Source organism: Eublepharis macularius, chromosome 10 (assembly GCF_028583425.1).
Source record: "Eublepharis macularius isolate TG4126 chromosome 10, MPM_Emac_v1.0, whole genome shotgun sequence".
Taxonomy (NCBI): domain Eukaryota; kingdom Metazoa; phylum Chordata; class Lepidosauria; order Squamata; family Eublepharidae; genus Eublepharis; species Eublepharis macularius.
Genome location: NC_072799.1, coordinates 58,024,253 through 58,039,856, shown reverse-complemented (window position 1 = coordinate 58,039,856; position 15,604 = coordinate 58,024,253). Strand labels below are relative to the sequence as shown.

At 42.1% G+C, this 15,604-nt stretch overlaps 1 protein-coding gene across 2 annotated transcripts in view; it reads right to left on the bottom strand.

Moving 5' to 3' along the window:
• Positions 1-11,082: 11,082 nt before the first annotated feature.
• Positions 11,083-15,604, bottom strand: part of FHDC1 (FH2 domain containing 1) — a 50,191-nt gene continuing 45,669 nt past the window's right edge. For both annotated transcript variants that reach the window (XM_054990645.1, XM_054990646.1), the window contains one exon: positions 11,083-15,018. In XM_054990645.1, the coding sequence (XP_054846620.1) occupies positions 13,039-15,018 (1,980 nt within the window). In that variant the 3' untranslated portion in view covers positions 11,083-13,038. The remainder of the gene's footprint in view (positions 15,019-15,604) is intronic.

Sequence of the window (15,604 nt, the reverse complement as noted above, 5' to 3'; positions counted from 1 at the left end):
GTAAACCACTCCCTAAAACTGCTGGAGGCAGAGGCACAATTTCAGGAAGGAAGGGCAAAGAAATTTGTGGGTGCGATTCATAGCAAGCTTCAAAAGCTTGCAGGATTAAAATTGCAGGGTGGAAAACAGTGTATTTTGATAGCGTGTTTTAAAGTCATATAATAATCAGATGGAAGACTACATCTTGTCTTAAATACAGAAGGGGAGAGAAACACAACCCTTCCCTCAAATACCTTTAAGGGTTGTAAAAGACCCAAAGCTCTCCTCTGTCTGACATCTATTTTCAGTATTTCTCTGCTTTCTGCCTATATTCTAGTCCCTTTTTCTACAATTCTGTTCAACTCCATTCCTTTTCTTATTGAAATTATGTTTCTTTGCACACAATAAACAGTGTTAGGAAACACATCTTTCTATCCAAATCAAATTAGGTCAGTTAAGGCCCAACAAGATTATGCCCAGGAAGGTGGCTATTACCTGCAAGAATGCAGAGGCACCTGTCCTTCAGTAACCTGTTCTATTTCAAAGACTTTCCTTCTGTCCACATGCTACAAAATTGGGTGCTGCTTTCATCTTTGGGGATTTTTAAGATGTACTGATGTGACATGTGCACATATTTTCTATAAAAGGATGGAGACTCAAAAGAAACAGGGCAAGCATGCCATTAATATCCACACAGATCGCAGCACTAGATATAGAAACATGTAGACCTTAAAACCACTTCCCGCTTTTGTGTTGGCTCTACTTCACAACACAACCATAACAGGACATAGTCATTCATGCCAACATTATTAGAAATGACCACTTCCCACATTGTTTTTCATGGGCAGGGTGACTCCTAGATCTGAATAGACACACAACTGGATTCCAGACAACTCTGAACAAAGTTGGGAAAACAAGTTAAGCACACAGGTATACATTTGTTCAAATACACAAAGGAAAAATCAAACTATGTCTGAAATATGGCTTTTAAATCCTTAAATGGCTTGTGTACCTGAAGGATGACTTTTACTTGTATGAACCTGCCCAGGATCTGAGATCATGAGGGGGCGGGCTGTGCTGTAAGAACCTAGTCTCAGAATTTCTCTGGCAGAGGCTTGATGGAAGGTCTTCTCTGGGGCTAGCTCTATAACAAGGTCAAGTGAAGTGTCTGCCTCAGAGAGCAGATTTACTGGTAGTTGAAGAGGGGAAATGACCTATTTGCCCTTTGTCAGGCAACTCTCACAAAAGTAAGGGAACTCAGGAGACTTGGAGAATCTCTAGGACGTGCACAGCTTGCTCTGTTTGTAGGAAGGCTTGGGGATAAGACCAAGGAGAATTGGCTGCTCTGGTGAGGGGCAGCTTGCCTCAGGCAGAACTTTGAATTAAGTGCCAAGCTACAAGTGACGAATGACACAGGCTGGACACTTGTTAGCTTCCCTCAAGTTTTGACGGGAAATGTAGGCATCCTGGTCTTGCAGCTTGGCTCTCCAACTGCTGTCCAATGGACTTTTCAACTGTCACTTGTCCAACATTCCACTAAGCTGCCTACATTTCCCATCAAAGCATGAGGGAAGCTGTCAAGTGTCCAACCTGTGTCATTTGTCACTTGTAGTTTGGCCCTGAGGGCCAAAATGTGACGAATGTAGTTTGGCCCTAAGGGCCAAGCTACAAGTGACGAATGACACTTGAACGGCAAGTGTATTTCTCTCTGTTCACTTGCCTTCCACTTGCGCTCCACTCGATCCACTTGCCGTTCAAGTGTCATTCATCACTTGTAGCTTGGCCCTGAGTCAGCACTGGATTTCTGAACTGTGGAATTCTGTCACCCAGGAGATAAGATCGATGCCATTTTGGTAGGCCTTCTGGCACCATGTAAAGATATTTGTGTTTCAGAAAGCCTTTGAAGAAACTTGACTAATATATAGCTTCATTTTTAAAACAAGGTACTTTTTATTGTTTTACTTTAACCTTGTCTTCAATTATTCTCTCCATTGGGAAAAATAAACTAGTAGGGGTGTGCATAATGGGGGGGGGGCGGGCGGAATCTAGCTGAAAATATACACAGAAATTGTTGGTTTGCCTTGTTAAAGTAGCTTCTGGAACGGTGAACCAAACCTAGGAAACTAAATTATAACAAGTCCCTCCCACCAAAAAGTTTGTGTGTTTTGTTTCATACCTTCCAGCAGCAGGCAGGCACTCGGCAAGCCTTGTAGGACAGTATCTTGTTTTCCTGAACAGCATTCACAGATCAGATCCTGAGGGGAGTGAGACTTTATGTTATTAATTAACTCTGTTGGTGGGAAGGGGAAATTAGACCAATGCGTGTGAATGCATCCTTCCCCTATCTCATCACTACCTGGGAAAAGGGCATTGTTTCCCTCCCTGCCAATCAGGTCCTTGCAAGGAGAGACCCCTCCCCTCCTGTCCTATTGGCTTTGGAAACATTTGGAAGGGAGACTTCAATCCTAGGCTGCAATTCGAAAGACTCTTCCCTGGGAGTAAGCACTATTGAAGAATATGGAACTTGCATATGAGTAGAACTGTTTAGGATTGCTTCTATAGTCTTTCAGGGCTCTCTCTTTTCCAGAGTCAAATGGCAAATGTGTACCTACTCCGTACTTTCAAAAACAATCCAGCCTGCCCTCACAGCAAAAGGAAAACTTGTGAGGAAAACATAGGTCTGTTTGGGCTGGGCTGGGCTGGGCTGGGGGGATTCAGATATTCATTCTGCTGCCTGCCTGCACTTGGTCACAGCTTGATGACCAAGAGAAGGAACATGGTTACAAACGCGGCTGTACAATACAGAAAAGTTTTCCCCTGAGAAAGCAGTTACGAAACAGGCCAGTAGCTAGCATCCTGTCAGGAATTTTGATACACCCAGACCATTGGGGTGTAGAGGGGTGTTCCCCCCCCATCCACGGTTCATGTGGGCATTGAGCAGGAGGTGATTTGTTTGAAGAGCTATGGCCCAGTGTACCTGTGGGAAGAAGCAGAACATCTCAGTCAGATACAGACAGCCACAAAGAAGAAACGTAAGTGGAAAACTATACTACACCGCAGGGGAGGCACAGGTTACCATTTACTTCCACCACCCTTTTCAGGAACAGTTCCAAACAATGAACTTCAGCCTTTTCATTTTTCAAATACACTATTTTAAATACACTATTTTCCAAAGTGTATATAGATATAGATATAGATATAGATATAGATATAGATATAGATATAGATATAGATATAGATATAGATATAGATATAGATAAAAATTTCAAAATACTTTAAGGTACACATAAAGAATCTCTATATGTACTACAGGAACTGTTGTTTTGTTTTGTACTGGCTTTACCCGTAGAAGCCCTTGTTGTAGTTAGTGCCTGCACTTTGGTGATAGAGAAGATTGGCAGTGAGAACACCCCATTTTTTGACACTGAGTGTCAAAAGGAAGGATTTTGATGTGCACCGCTCATTGTGGGAACCAAACTACAAAGCACAAGGAAACAACACTAACTGCAGTATGCAAAGGTAGTAATTAGCACTATAGAAAAAGAAAAAAGTGAACCTGAAGCAGGGTTGTTTTTAATGTTGCTGCACTGGTTGAAGCGCTCTCCTTTGTGCTGCCACTGCCTCACCTGCCAACACTTGCTTTCTACGGGTCTGTTTTGTGTGTGTTAATGTGCTTGAGGAAAAACTCAGTGCATCAATGGTTTAGACTAGGAGGGGGACTAAAGGTTGAAGCAGTTTTGAGCTGCCCCAGAACCTCATTTCTCCACCCTCCTTGAAAAGAACAGCATGTGTTTGTGCATGTGCAGCCAATGTGTGTGCAATGGGCTGAACTCATGAAAACGAAAAACCCAGTGGATCAGATCTGAGCTAGCACTGACCCTCCTGGAACAAACTAGCCATGGAACAGAATTATTCTGGAACCCCCCAGAACTGAAAAAGAAATTTTCTTGGTGCAAACCCTAAAAACCAATGCAATTTCCCCATCACTGCATTCCTACAAGGCCCTTGCACCAGTGGAATTTCTCCCTAGACCAGAAAGCCACCTTATACTGGTAACTTCAGCTCCACTGTATTTGCTGCTTTCTGAACAAGCAGCAGTTGCAGGGTTGCCAACTGTGGGCTGGTGACTTTCTGAAGATCTGAGGGTAAAGTAAGGTTGCCAGTGCCCCATTGAGGGCACGGGATCCCCCACCTCCATCTGCTGCTCCGCACCACTGCTCATCTAACTGGCGGGGGAAGGCATTGGGAAAGAGGGGAGTCAAGCCAGCAAGAATAAGAGTGAAATAGGTATGTGCATGCCCATGTCCCCTGGTGATTACATCATTTCTGGTGTGACTTGGAAGCGATAGGTGGTGCCAGGGTCAATTTTTATAGAGTTAGCCTCAGGTGCGACCAGGGGCTAACTCCAGGTTACGTCAGAAATGATGCAATTGCCAGAGGGTGCAAGTTCATACTTTCCATGTGCATACAGGTAGGTAGGTACCTGTAGCCCCTGCCACCCAGTTTTAATAGGGAGACAGGACACACCTGGGGAGGGACTTTAGCAGGGTATAATGTCATACAATCCACCCTTCAAAGCCACCATTTTCTCCAGGGGCGTGCTCTTTGTAGTCTGGAGATCAGTTGTAATTCCAGGAGATTTCCAGGCCCCACATGAAGGATGGCAGCCTTAAGTAGCTGAATGTTTCTCCACGTGACAGTAGCAAAACGATAGAAAATCCAGGGGATGGCAACCACTTTAAATATTTTTGTAATAATGCAGTATTGCCAGGGCTTTCCCATAATCTCTAGCTGAATACCCTGCTCTCCTTTCCCTCTCCTTATTAGAAGAAGAAAACCAGTCTCACATATCTGACATTTGAGATTGTATTTTTGCATACATGCTTTGCTAAATACTAAAGTTCAACCAACTTCATCGTGGGTGGGGAGAAGCAACATTCCAGGGTGAACAAAGGAAAGACAGGTTACCAGTGGGCTGGTTAGGGAAGGATGGAAAAGACAATAAAAGGAATGGGAGTGGGAGGAAATTATCCTGGACAGTATTAAGGGAGGGACTGGAAATAGGAGAAAAGTAAAACCAGATAGAGGATGGGGGAGAGATTCTCCACACAAATTTTTGTAGGCTAAGAGCGGGACCACAAGTGACGCCTGACACAGGTTGGACACTAGTCAGCTTCCCTCAAGTTTTGATGGGAAATGTAAGCATCCTGGTCTCGCAGCTTCTCTCTCTGACTGTTGTCCAGTGGACTTTTCAACTGTCACTTGTCCAACATTCCGCCAAACTGCCTACATTTCCCATCAAAACTTGAGGGAAGCTGACAAGTGTCCAACTTGTGCCTTTTGTCACTTGTAGTTCTGCTCTCTGTTTCCAAAAAAATGGCAGCAATTTTATAATGGAGAAATCCTTAAACAGAATTTTAAATGACTTCACACACTGCAGTTTCTGCAACCCAATGAAACTGCAGCAGAAACCGAATCAGCATTTGAACAGGTGGAGCATTTTCTCACCCTGCAGTGCAAGACCTTGATGAGCCTGTGGAGCCATCCAGAGCTTCAAAAGCTAAAGCGGGTAAGAACTGTAGAAAATTTTGTAAGCTAATGAGTGCTGTACATACAAAACTCAGTAGACATAAGCCTCATAATAATATTTAAATGTATTTGATAATCTACAGACTGGAAAGTGTTATTAATTTTAATCTTGCTTTTAGCTCCTGGTAGAACATTAAAAGAAAAACCCACTAGAAACAGAACTGAGAAACTAGAAAGGCCATCTTTTTTTGCACATTTTTCAAAGACTGTCCCAAATAGAGTGTGGTTCAGAACTTAAGTCTACATGAGAAGCAATCAGGGCATGAACAGAGGCCAGACCCAGCTATGCACTTCCCTGGCTAATGCCGCTTACTTGCAAGCAAGCCTTAGCTGGAAAAAATAGTTCTGGCCACTGCTGCCACCTGGGAATGAAGTTGCAGGACTGAGTCCCCACCACCACAGGGACTTACAATCAGGCATCAGCTGTAAGTTTTCCCATGGGAACTAAATTCTTGAGTGTACAGGGCCCCAATTCATCTTGGGATCATAACTTGTGGGGAGAAGGGGCTCATGCTTTTCTTCCAGGACCATTTTCTCAACCCAATGGCTCAGGTAAAGTGCTTCCTGCCCCAATGGCAGCTGTATGTGCACTGATGGGCTACACATCCAGCTGCAAACAGGCCAAATAAAGCAACTCCCTGGAGCCAGTTTGGGTTGGGAAAATGGCAGGGGGAGAGGCCAGAACCCCTTCTCCCTGTTTGTGTGCCCAATCTGTAAAGGAAATGCAATCCAATCCAGAAAAGATCAAGCACCTACCCCCAAATGACGTGAACCACTAATTGCCATTTTGTCTGGATTAAACCTTAGTTTGTTGTCATCCTGTCCATTACTGATTCTGAGGCCTCTTGATGATATGGAAAAGGGAGTGGGGGGGACATCCCTCTGCCAGAAAAGAATGGAACTATAGCAAAGTATTCCCTCCTGTAGTATTCTAGTACAGGAAGATACAACAGCTGGTACTGCAAATTAAATTAAATGCCCTATCCAGCATAGTTATCCATTATGGTGCGAGAGCCAGTGTGGTGCAGGGGTAGAGTGTCAGACTAGAATCCCCACTTTGCCATGGAAGCTTGCTGGGGACCAGTCTTACTCTCTCTCTCTCTCCACTTAACCAATCTCACAGGGTTATTGTGAGGATAAAATGGAGGAGAAAATGTAAGCTGCTTTGGCTTCCCATTGGAGAGAAAGGTAAGGCATAACTGAATTAAATTAAAATCCACCAGTACAAGAGCCTCCTACACGACTGCCCTTGTGTGAGAACTGATATGTGCTTATTATGGGTGTGGAAAGGTGGGTATGTGGGTGGTTGCTCTTTCAACATTTGTTGAAGGACCAGCCGCCACTGAAAAATCAGTATAAGAATTTATGTTTGCTACTTTCTTTGCTTAAGCTTTCCACCCAACGTAGGGTTGCTAGCTCCAGAATCCAGATTAGGAAATTGCTAGAGATTTGGGAGTGGAACCTGGGGAAAGGTGGGTTTGGGGAGGGGAGAGACCTTAGTGAGGTATAATGCCATAGACCTCACCCTCCAAAGCAGCCATTTGCTCCCGGGGAACAGATCTCTGTAGTCTAGAGATCAAATATAATTCTGGAAGATCTCCAGGCCCAGCCGGGAAGCTGGCAACCCTAGTGGAAAGAAGAGTACTCATGAACCTGTTCTGGCCCTAACTGAATTTATTCTGCTCCCCCCCCCCATTTGGGACAGACACTATTTTCTACCACAATTTTAAAATAGTTGCATCCAAGGCTGTCATACTATTTTCCTTTGGGTTTTCCAGTTGTTGTTGCTGCCATATGGGCATCAATTCATACTTGTTATAGCCCTTCCCTTAGCTCAAAAGTATTTTAAACAATTTTATAATGGGAGAGGAAGGGAAATATTTTGGGGTTGGGGGGGAAATAAGGGCAAATATGCAATGCCTCCTTGCTAAACAAAGCATCAAGCTTGATGGAATTTTCCCACACTCTTTACCATACAGTAGGAGTCTCCGCTGAAAGTGTATGCAATTTCTACCCTCCTGAACAAGGCCACCCTTGCTAAGAACTGACTCTGCATCTACCAGAGCCCTCCCAACATGAAGTCACTATGCTAATGGTTATATTTGTATTGAAATCACCACAGAACAACAAGGAAGGAATAAGGAAAGGAACTGGAAGGAGAAATTTTACATTCTGCAGACTCTGAAATCTGCCTCGTAGGGTGCTCCTTCATGTTTTGATTTTGAGTATATTTTAATTTCACCTGCAGAAAGCTGGACAGTCATAAAGAGAGCAATTATTTTAAATAACTCCATGCAATTTACACATGCCACTACCAGAGATGCACAAGTTGTACAATTTAAACAGGAGCTACATTGGACAATAAGATGGTGCCTTGGATCCCTGTTAATATTGGGGGATACATGTCTGGTAACCCTCCAAAATCTGTGTGAGGGCTTCGTGTGTGAATCAGGCATAGATGCCTGCAACTATGTTCAGTGTTAAGGCACTGCATAAATATTCAAAGATTAAACAGACATGCTGAGTGGGAGGTACAATCATGGAGGTAGCCTGTCCTTCCCATGACAGGGATATCTAGATTACTTAACTCATGTCTCAGAAGAGAAGCGTTTCCAGGCCATGCTTCCAAAGTAGAAGGTATAATGCAAGGAGCAGGTTTCATACAAGTGGAAGAAAACTCCATAAGCAAGAAAAATGGGTCTCCTACCCTCAGAAAATGCATAATTCAGTGTGAATCCACAAAATCATGGCATGAACAACTATAAAAAGCAGAACAGGAGACAGAAATCAAAAGCTGCATTGGGAGTGGTAGAAACTTTTTGTGAGCTGGAAAGTTCTTAATCTTGCAGGCATGTCTCCGGTTCATGATCTTTCATTGTAGTCGTTTTTGTACTGTAGCAGGATATTGTTGACTGCTGAGTCACATGCAGACCTTTCAACTTAATTCCTTTGTTAAAGATTTGTTTTCATACAGAGAGCAACTGGACTTTTTGTTATACAGATGCTAAGCCCAGAAAGTTATTCAATTGGTGATGAGCTAAAGACAATTTTTAGTAGGACTTCAAAAGGTTATCCAAAACACATTTAGAACATTATTTTAGAACATTATTTTAAATTATGATATGCAGTAATATAACCTACCATGTTAGTGTGCCATTTCCAGATTATTAAAAAAGGGATAGTGAGAACTGTTGGGACTCAGTGTTTTCTCTTCCTTAACTGCATTCATGAACCTCTCTTAGTACTGGATTTTTCCTTGTGCAGTTGCTGTTTTGGACACTTCAAGAACTTAAAAGGCTATTGAGATAAGTTACAAAACTATTTACCCCACTTTACAGAGTGACAGAATTACTACTCTATACTGCCTCCCACCCTATCCAAACAACTGTGTAACTCCCTGCCAAAACTCCTTGGAAGCTGTATAGAGAGATTTCTCAATCAATCAAGATGTTCTAAACTAATAAGAGCCAAGGCAATTGCAGATCCAGACATGTTGACTTTTAAATTTTCAAAAGACAACCTTATCCAAAGAGATAGGTGTGCCTTAGACCTTACAGTTAGAAAGAAAAGTTAAACGCTTCCAGAATTTGAGAGAGTGGTTCTAGTTCCCTGTACAGCTAACTGCTGGCTTGTAATCTAAATGATCCACTAAACCACAATCTTGGATCCATTCCTTTTCCCAACAACCCCCCTTTAAAATTCTATGAAAACTTGAACCCTACTAGCAGATTTCATGATGTGAAGCAAATATGCAAAATTAAGAATGTACAAGTAGAGATCTACAAGGACTTGTGAAGGAATCAAATTTTTGCCTCTCCCATTACGTCTTCTTCCCCTTCCCTGCCCCTCATCGTTTCTCCCCCTTCCCCTGCTTCCTTCTCTTTTCTTACCCACCTTTGTCTATCCCCATCCCCTCCAGCAGCCTATGGCTCTGTTGTGTGATGCTGGCTGACCCAGGCCCAGCTGGTGAGGAACCAGCAAGGACTTGTAGGGGGTACTTCACTTTTGCCTGTATCCCCTTTCTCTACACTATTTCCTCTCTCTTTCCTCCTGGCAGCCTTCACATGCTCACCTTTCCCTATGACCTCCTTTCCTTCAAACCCATTTAAAAAGTTACCTTTTATCTGCCCCTGCTCTTCACCTATATTTCATCTATACATTTGTATACTGTCTTTCACCCCAAAGCAGCTTATATATCATTCTCCTTGCCTCCATATTATCCTCATAACAACCCTGAGAAGTAGGTTAGGCTGAAAGTATGTAACTAAATCGGTCACCCAGTGAGCTTCCACCACAGAGTGGTAAATTCAAACTTGTGTCTCCCTATCATGAAACTCTAATTGCTACACTACACTGACTTTTGTGGGGAGGGGGGCTGCTGTTAATTAGTCTTATAGTATCAAGTTGCTTGGTGGCTGCTTCTGGGCCTGGCCACAAGTTCTCTCTCAAAGGCCACAACAGTCTTGGAAAGGGCCCTGCCCCGTTACCCTGTCTTTTACTGACAGAAACCAAGCCTGAAATATTGGCTGAACTGTTATGATTGCCTAGCAACAGCCATTGAGGACATCTGGTTAAAGCTGCAGGTGTTCTTTTTACCATTTTGGTTTTTTTTAAAACCCTCCCAACGTATTTTTTTAGATGTCAGTATTATCTTCAAACCTGGGGCATTTTTTTCAGGTGTGTAGGAAGATGTGTCTTGTCCATTCATGGCTCCAATCTCCAGATTTAAGCATCCTCAAACTTTTGCCACTTTGCTATTAGTATATAAGATTTGATAAATCACAAAGGCCACTCTTTTGCAGATAACCTGTTACACTGGAAAATTCAGCAGCTTTTGAACCCAAGATGTTACAAAATGTAGGTCTTACTTATGAAGTCTCCCTCTGGTTCTAATCTGTTCCACTCTGTGACATAGCAGCTAATGGTAGTTAGAGGGTACTATTTGTTCCATGAAAAGGGAGAGGCAATTGTCGCTGAGAGTCTCATATGGATAGGGCCAAATCAGCACTGACACACAATACAAGCTTCTGTATCTAAAACATATATATCCTTTTATTTCCAAGGCAGTAACAGTGGTCAGGTCAGGATAATTTTAAAGTTTCCCTTTGCTCTGTTAGTTGGATCATGGACTTCAGTTTCCTGTTCCAATTGCTAATTTAGTCAACATTTATTTAGCCCTTTAACTTCTTGCCTCTTTTCCTCTCCCACACTCCAAGGCACACTAATGGCTTATCTGATAGTCTTGCTGGAAAAATGAGGCAACGTTCCCATTTCCTCAGTCCACAGAAGCAATAAATTAAAATATTGTGGGGAAAGGGATCCACCCCATAAGAGTGTCAAATTTAGTTCAAAAAGCCTTACTTGATGAAAGCAAGCATCAACAGCTCATCATTTTAAAGATTCTTCAAGATACACCCCCCCACATTAAAAATAATGTGTTCCAATTTACAGCTCAGAAGAACTAGAATATTCAGTAAGACTAAAGTAACTATACATCACAAGAAGTGAAACAAATAGCACAAACCCCACAAATGGGAACTTTATTAAACTAGCAAGATAAATTCAGAAATGTATAAATGGTCCATTAAATACATCCAGCTCATTTTTACATATACTTAGAATTTACTTACAGTTTCTGAACGCATAACAATTAAATATTTTCTTTTCAAGCTTACTACCATCAAGAGGTAATAAAAATCCATCATCTGCTCTCACAGATGAGCACACAAAAAGATACAAGTAGGGTCAAATGAACACACTTATATTTAACCCTTGAAGGAGAATAATCCTAGAAGTTTACAGGACTGAAAGCAATTGTTCCCTCCAATTACATTTAGAATCCAGAAAAAGGTAATGCCAACCACGACACCAGGGGTGGTACCTTGTGTGGAAAGCCCAATGGTACATTTGGTGTCATTTTTGCAGGAGATTCTGAAAACCATTCATACATAAAGAAGATACGGCAAAAAGATGCAATGGTAAAATTACTCAACTGGCTGATTCAACATTAGTGTCAATTACTAGTTTATAGAAACAGTTGGACAAGTAATTTGCTGTGACGAACGTATCTTAATGGGGTGGGAAAGAAAGTGGTAGTGCTAAAGGAAGGAGTTATTTATCCCAAAATTTTCATTGCAATTGTTAAAACGAGGTTTTCATAAATGAAATAGAACGTATTTAAATAAAGAGGCTGAGGTAACAGGCAGTTTCTGCACCTACATATATTTACCTGGAAAAGGAACAAGGAGGAGGCATAACACATCATGACAGGTTTTCCGCATTTTCGATATCCCAGTCTGAACTAGTGTTATGTTTTCCTCAGTGAGTTCTTTTTAAAAAAAATCTTATCAAAAAGTGAAGTTTAAAAAGGTAGTGTTAAAATCCGTATCTGAAACAAATTAAGCTTATTGTACAAAAAAGCGCCTTTTGTCATGCATAAGACGAATTTGTGTGTTTCATGCCAACTGGTCATATTGACAAAAGGGAGGCAGCAGGGAAACCAACGACTTACTAACCAGAGACATAGCAGCATTTCAAGTCATCTGGTAGTAGCCAAAAACAGTGGAAACAAGAGTTGGTAGGAACAGAGCTTGGCATGAGGTTGCAGCTCTCACAGGTTTCTAAAGCTGCAGCATCTCAGATATGTATTATAAATATGGCACTTTTTACACCAAAAGCTGGCAAGTTTGCAGGTGACTGACACAAAATCAGGTCACTTGTAGTCATCTTCTCTAATAACTACCCTTGGCATCTGAAAGCCATAGCCTTCAGTTAACCCTACTCATTCCAGCTCCAGTCATTCCATGAACTATTCTACTTGTACATGCAAGGCAGTTCTGGCCACACTCATGGAGAATCAACATTCTGCCCAGCAGAGTCCCCCCCCCCCTTACAGACACAGATACAAATTAAGACATGCCACAAATTATTCAAAGTGGTATTATAACAGTGCTTCTCCCAAACAGCAGTATCCTAGTTTACCATTATTGTAGGCCAGCAGTTTGATGTGTCCAATTGCCAGCAATGGACCCTGCAAGAGGCACGATTTATTCTTGGAGCCAAGGTTTTAAAATGATTCAAGTCTGCTTTTCATATACTTTTTCTCAAAAGGAGTTCTGAACTGCATATTTAGAAAAACCGTGGTTATGAACATAATCTCTAGTTCTCTCTCCCTCCATTTCTTTAGCATGTAAGGTCAGTGTAGAGGTACTATGTTTCAAAAGCAAAAAACTTTGTTAACAGCAATTCCATCACAGTTGTTTTGGATACATTCAATTCAGACATACAGCAGGATCAAGACTAGAGAGCTAAGGAGCTGCTCATTTCTGATGCACAACGTACCTTAATTATCATTTGTTACTATTAAAAGATAACATAACTTCTTGGGATATTTCACAACAGACAGATTGCAGTGTTGAAAAAGCTGGTTTTCCACATTCTATATTGCTAAAATGATAACACCCTTTATTTTCAGAAGTGATTCAGTAAATTCCCTATTGTAGTCTGATTCCCTTCTTTAAATTTAAGGGATGCTGACCTCTCCATGTTTGTTTGTTCTCTTAACATAGGCTCCATCTTAACACTTAGATGGTCAACAGTGTCAGTGCTCCTTTTAATCATTCTAGCACTGTTTGCTCTTTTCAGAGGGCTTCCACTGTTTTCCCTGGGATTAAACTCATCAGATGCTGTTGCTATCCTCATCCTAGGCAGCCTCTGAGACAGAGACCTTGTGAGTGTTGGGGCTCTAGAAGAGGCAGGCAACTCCACCTTTGCACATCTTGAGGAAGAGGCCACTGTATTCCGGGCAAAACTTGGAACAGGAGCTGGTGTCTTGGGAACAATGACAGCTGTGCTTTTGTTGGCATCTGCAGGAGATTGGGGTTTGGTCGAAGAGCGGCACATCTTTGTTTCATCGTTTTTTGATTTGGGGATATATCTCACAGGTTTAGAGCTTGGCTTTTTGAAGGAGCCTTTGTGCTGCAGTTGCTCCCTCTCAAAATGGCCACTGCTTGAACTTGTAGTCCCTCGCTGGAATTTTGGCTCCTCTACAGATATGCTTTGCCTGTACAGAGGTTTTGGCACTGTTTCTGCAATGCCCCGAACGGAATTGCGACGTGACAGCCGTGTTTCAGTTACAGTAGTGTCTCGAGGAGCGGGCTTAGCCTCTGGCTTTTTTGTACAAGTAGGGGGTGCTGCTTTAGTTGACCTGGAAATAGGCACAACTTTTCTCATGTTTGCATTCTCAGAGGCATTCAGAGTTCTGACTGGTCTGGGGTGACTGGGGGGACCACTGCTGGCTTTTGTGGAACTTGGAGATTTATCTTTTAGGGAGTTTCTCTTTGGTCCCAATGCATCTTTGCTCTTTACAAGTTTTTCCTTTGGAAGGCCAAGCTTGGTACTAGAGTCTTCTTTATCAGTTGGAAATGCAGAGTTGATACCTAAAAGGGCTTTGCCGCCAGTTTGCAGGTCATTCATAAAAAGGGCCATAGCATCATCTTCCCTTTTCATTTTGTTGCCACCGAGCTTTGCATCATTTGCTTCTGACAGATCAAGTGTCAAAGAACAGTCAGTAGTATCTGATATGCAGAAGGCTGGCCCATGCACCTTATTTCCTGAAACGCTACTCTCTGTAGAAGTAGGGCTATCGCTACCAGGTTCTGCAGCATCATATTCAATGTTATGAACAATCTCTCTAGATGTTCTACAGGCTGGTACTGGATCACCTGTGATACGATGAGAATGGAAGCTTGAATCACCCAGAGGCTTCAAATCTGTCCCACCAATTTCAAAACGAACTGTGGATGGATCCTCTGTAGCATTTGCTCCATAACGGTCAAATTTAAGCAGCCCTGTAACAAGTTCGTGTTCCTCAACAGACAGGTCCCATGGGGCTGCACCTGTGGCTTCCATACAAGGCACTTTGAATTTGTACTTGTCACTGTCCACACTCTCCTGTTCACTGGCGGTGACCAACTCCTCTACGTCTTCTATGTGACCGGGCTGAGGAGGGAGTGATTGGAAGTAACGGCAATCTGTGCCTTCTTCAGATGTCTGGTTTAAGTTTGAGTTAGTTAAACTATGCTCTCCATGCTCTTTAGATTCAGTCCAAGCTACACTGGGTCTTGCTTGTGCACGGGGGAGGCTGTTTGACTTGCTTGGCTCCTCATCCTTTGAAATCTCCAGGAAAGCCAACAGCTCTCGGTCTGCCGTGATTCCCAAGGAATGCCGGGAACGCCTGATGCTGGCATTTCTGTAGGCAGGACTTTGGGGCCTCTGCTGCAAGAAAGGTAGAAAATCTTCAAGGCCTCTCCTAGTCAATGTACCAACATCACTTTCACTACTGCTCCTGCCGAAAGTGCCAAGCTCTCCTGCAACCCACGACAGACGTTTTTCCCGCTCTTTTAAACGCTGCAGCTGCTGAAGTTCATGGGTCTCTCTTTCCTTGTTTTCCTGTTTAAGAAAGGGAGGATAATTTTTTTTTTCAAAATGAAAATGTTTTGAACATATTTATTATCTTTGTGCCCATCCTCCTCCTTCTCCTTAATTATGGAGTTCAAATTACCACAGCGAGCAATTTCTAATGTGGTACGAGATAAAGCAGAGAACAAGGTTGGTTGTGTTTTGTCTTGCATAGCATACATTTTGGCCTGGCTGGTGAACGTGTTATGACATATTCTATCATGTTTTATTTCATTTTGTTGAAGACTCCATTAAAAAATTCAGTTTGGTTGTGAAGCTTAATAATCTTCCAATTTTAAAATATGTACCCCAAATAATCCAACTGTGACATGTGGCTAATCTTGGCCAGATTAGAAAAATATTCAGAAAATATATATTTTTTATTTTAAAGAAGAGAATAATAATAAGGGGGATACAGAAAGGAAAAATGGGATTTTATAGCATAATTGTGTAAATCAGAAATAATATAAACCAAGTAAAACACAAAAGTATTTCTCCCCAACATCCCCTTCATTACATTTTTAAGGCACTATCTATGAAATATAGTGATACTTATATTAGAGTACGTTTATATAAT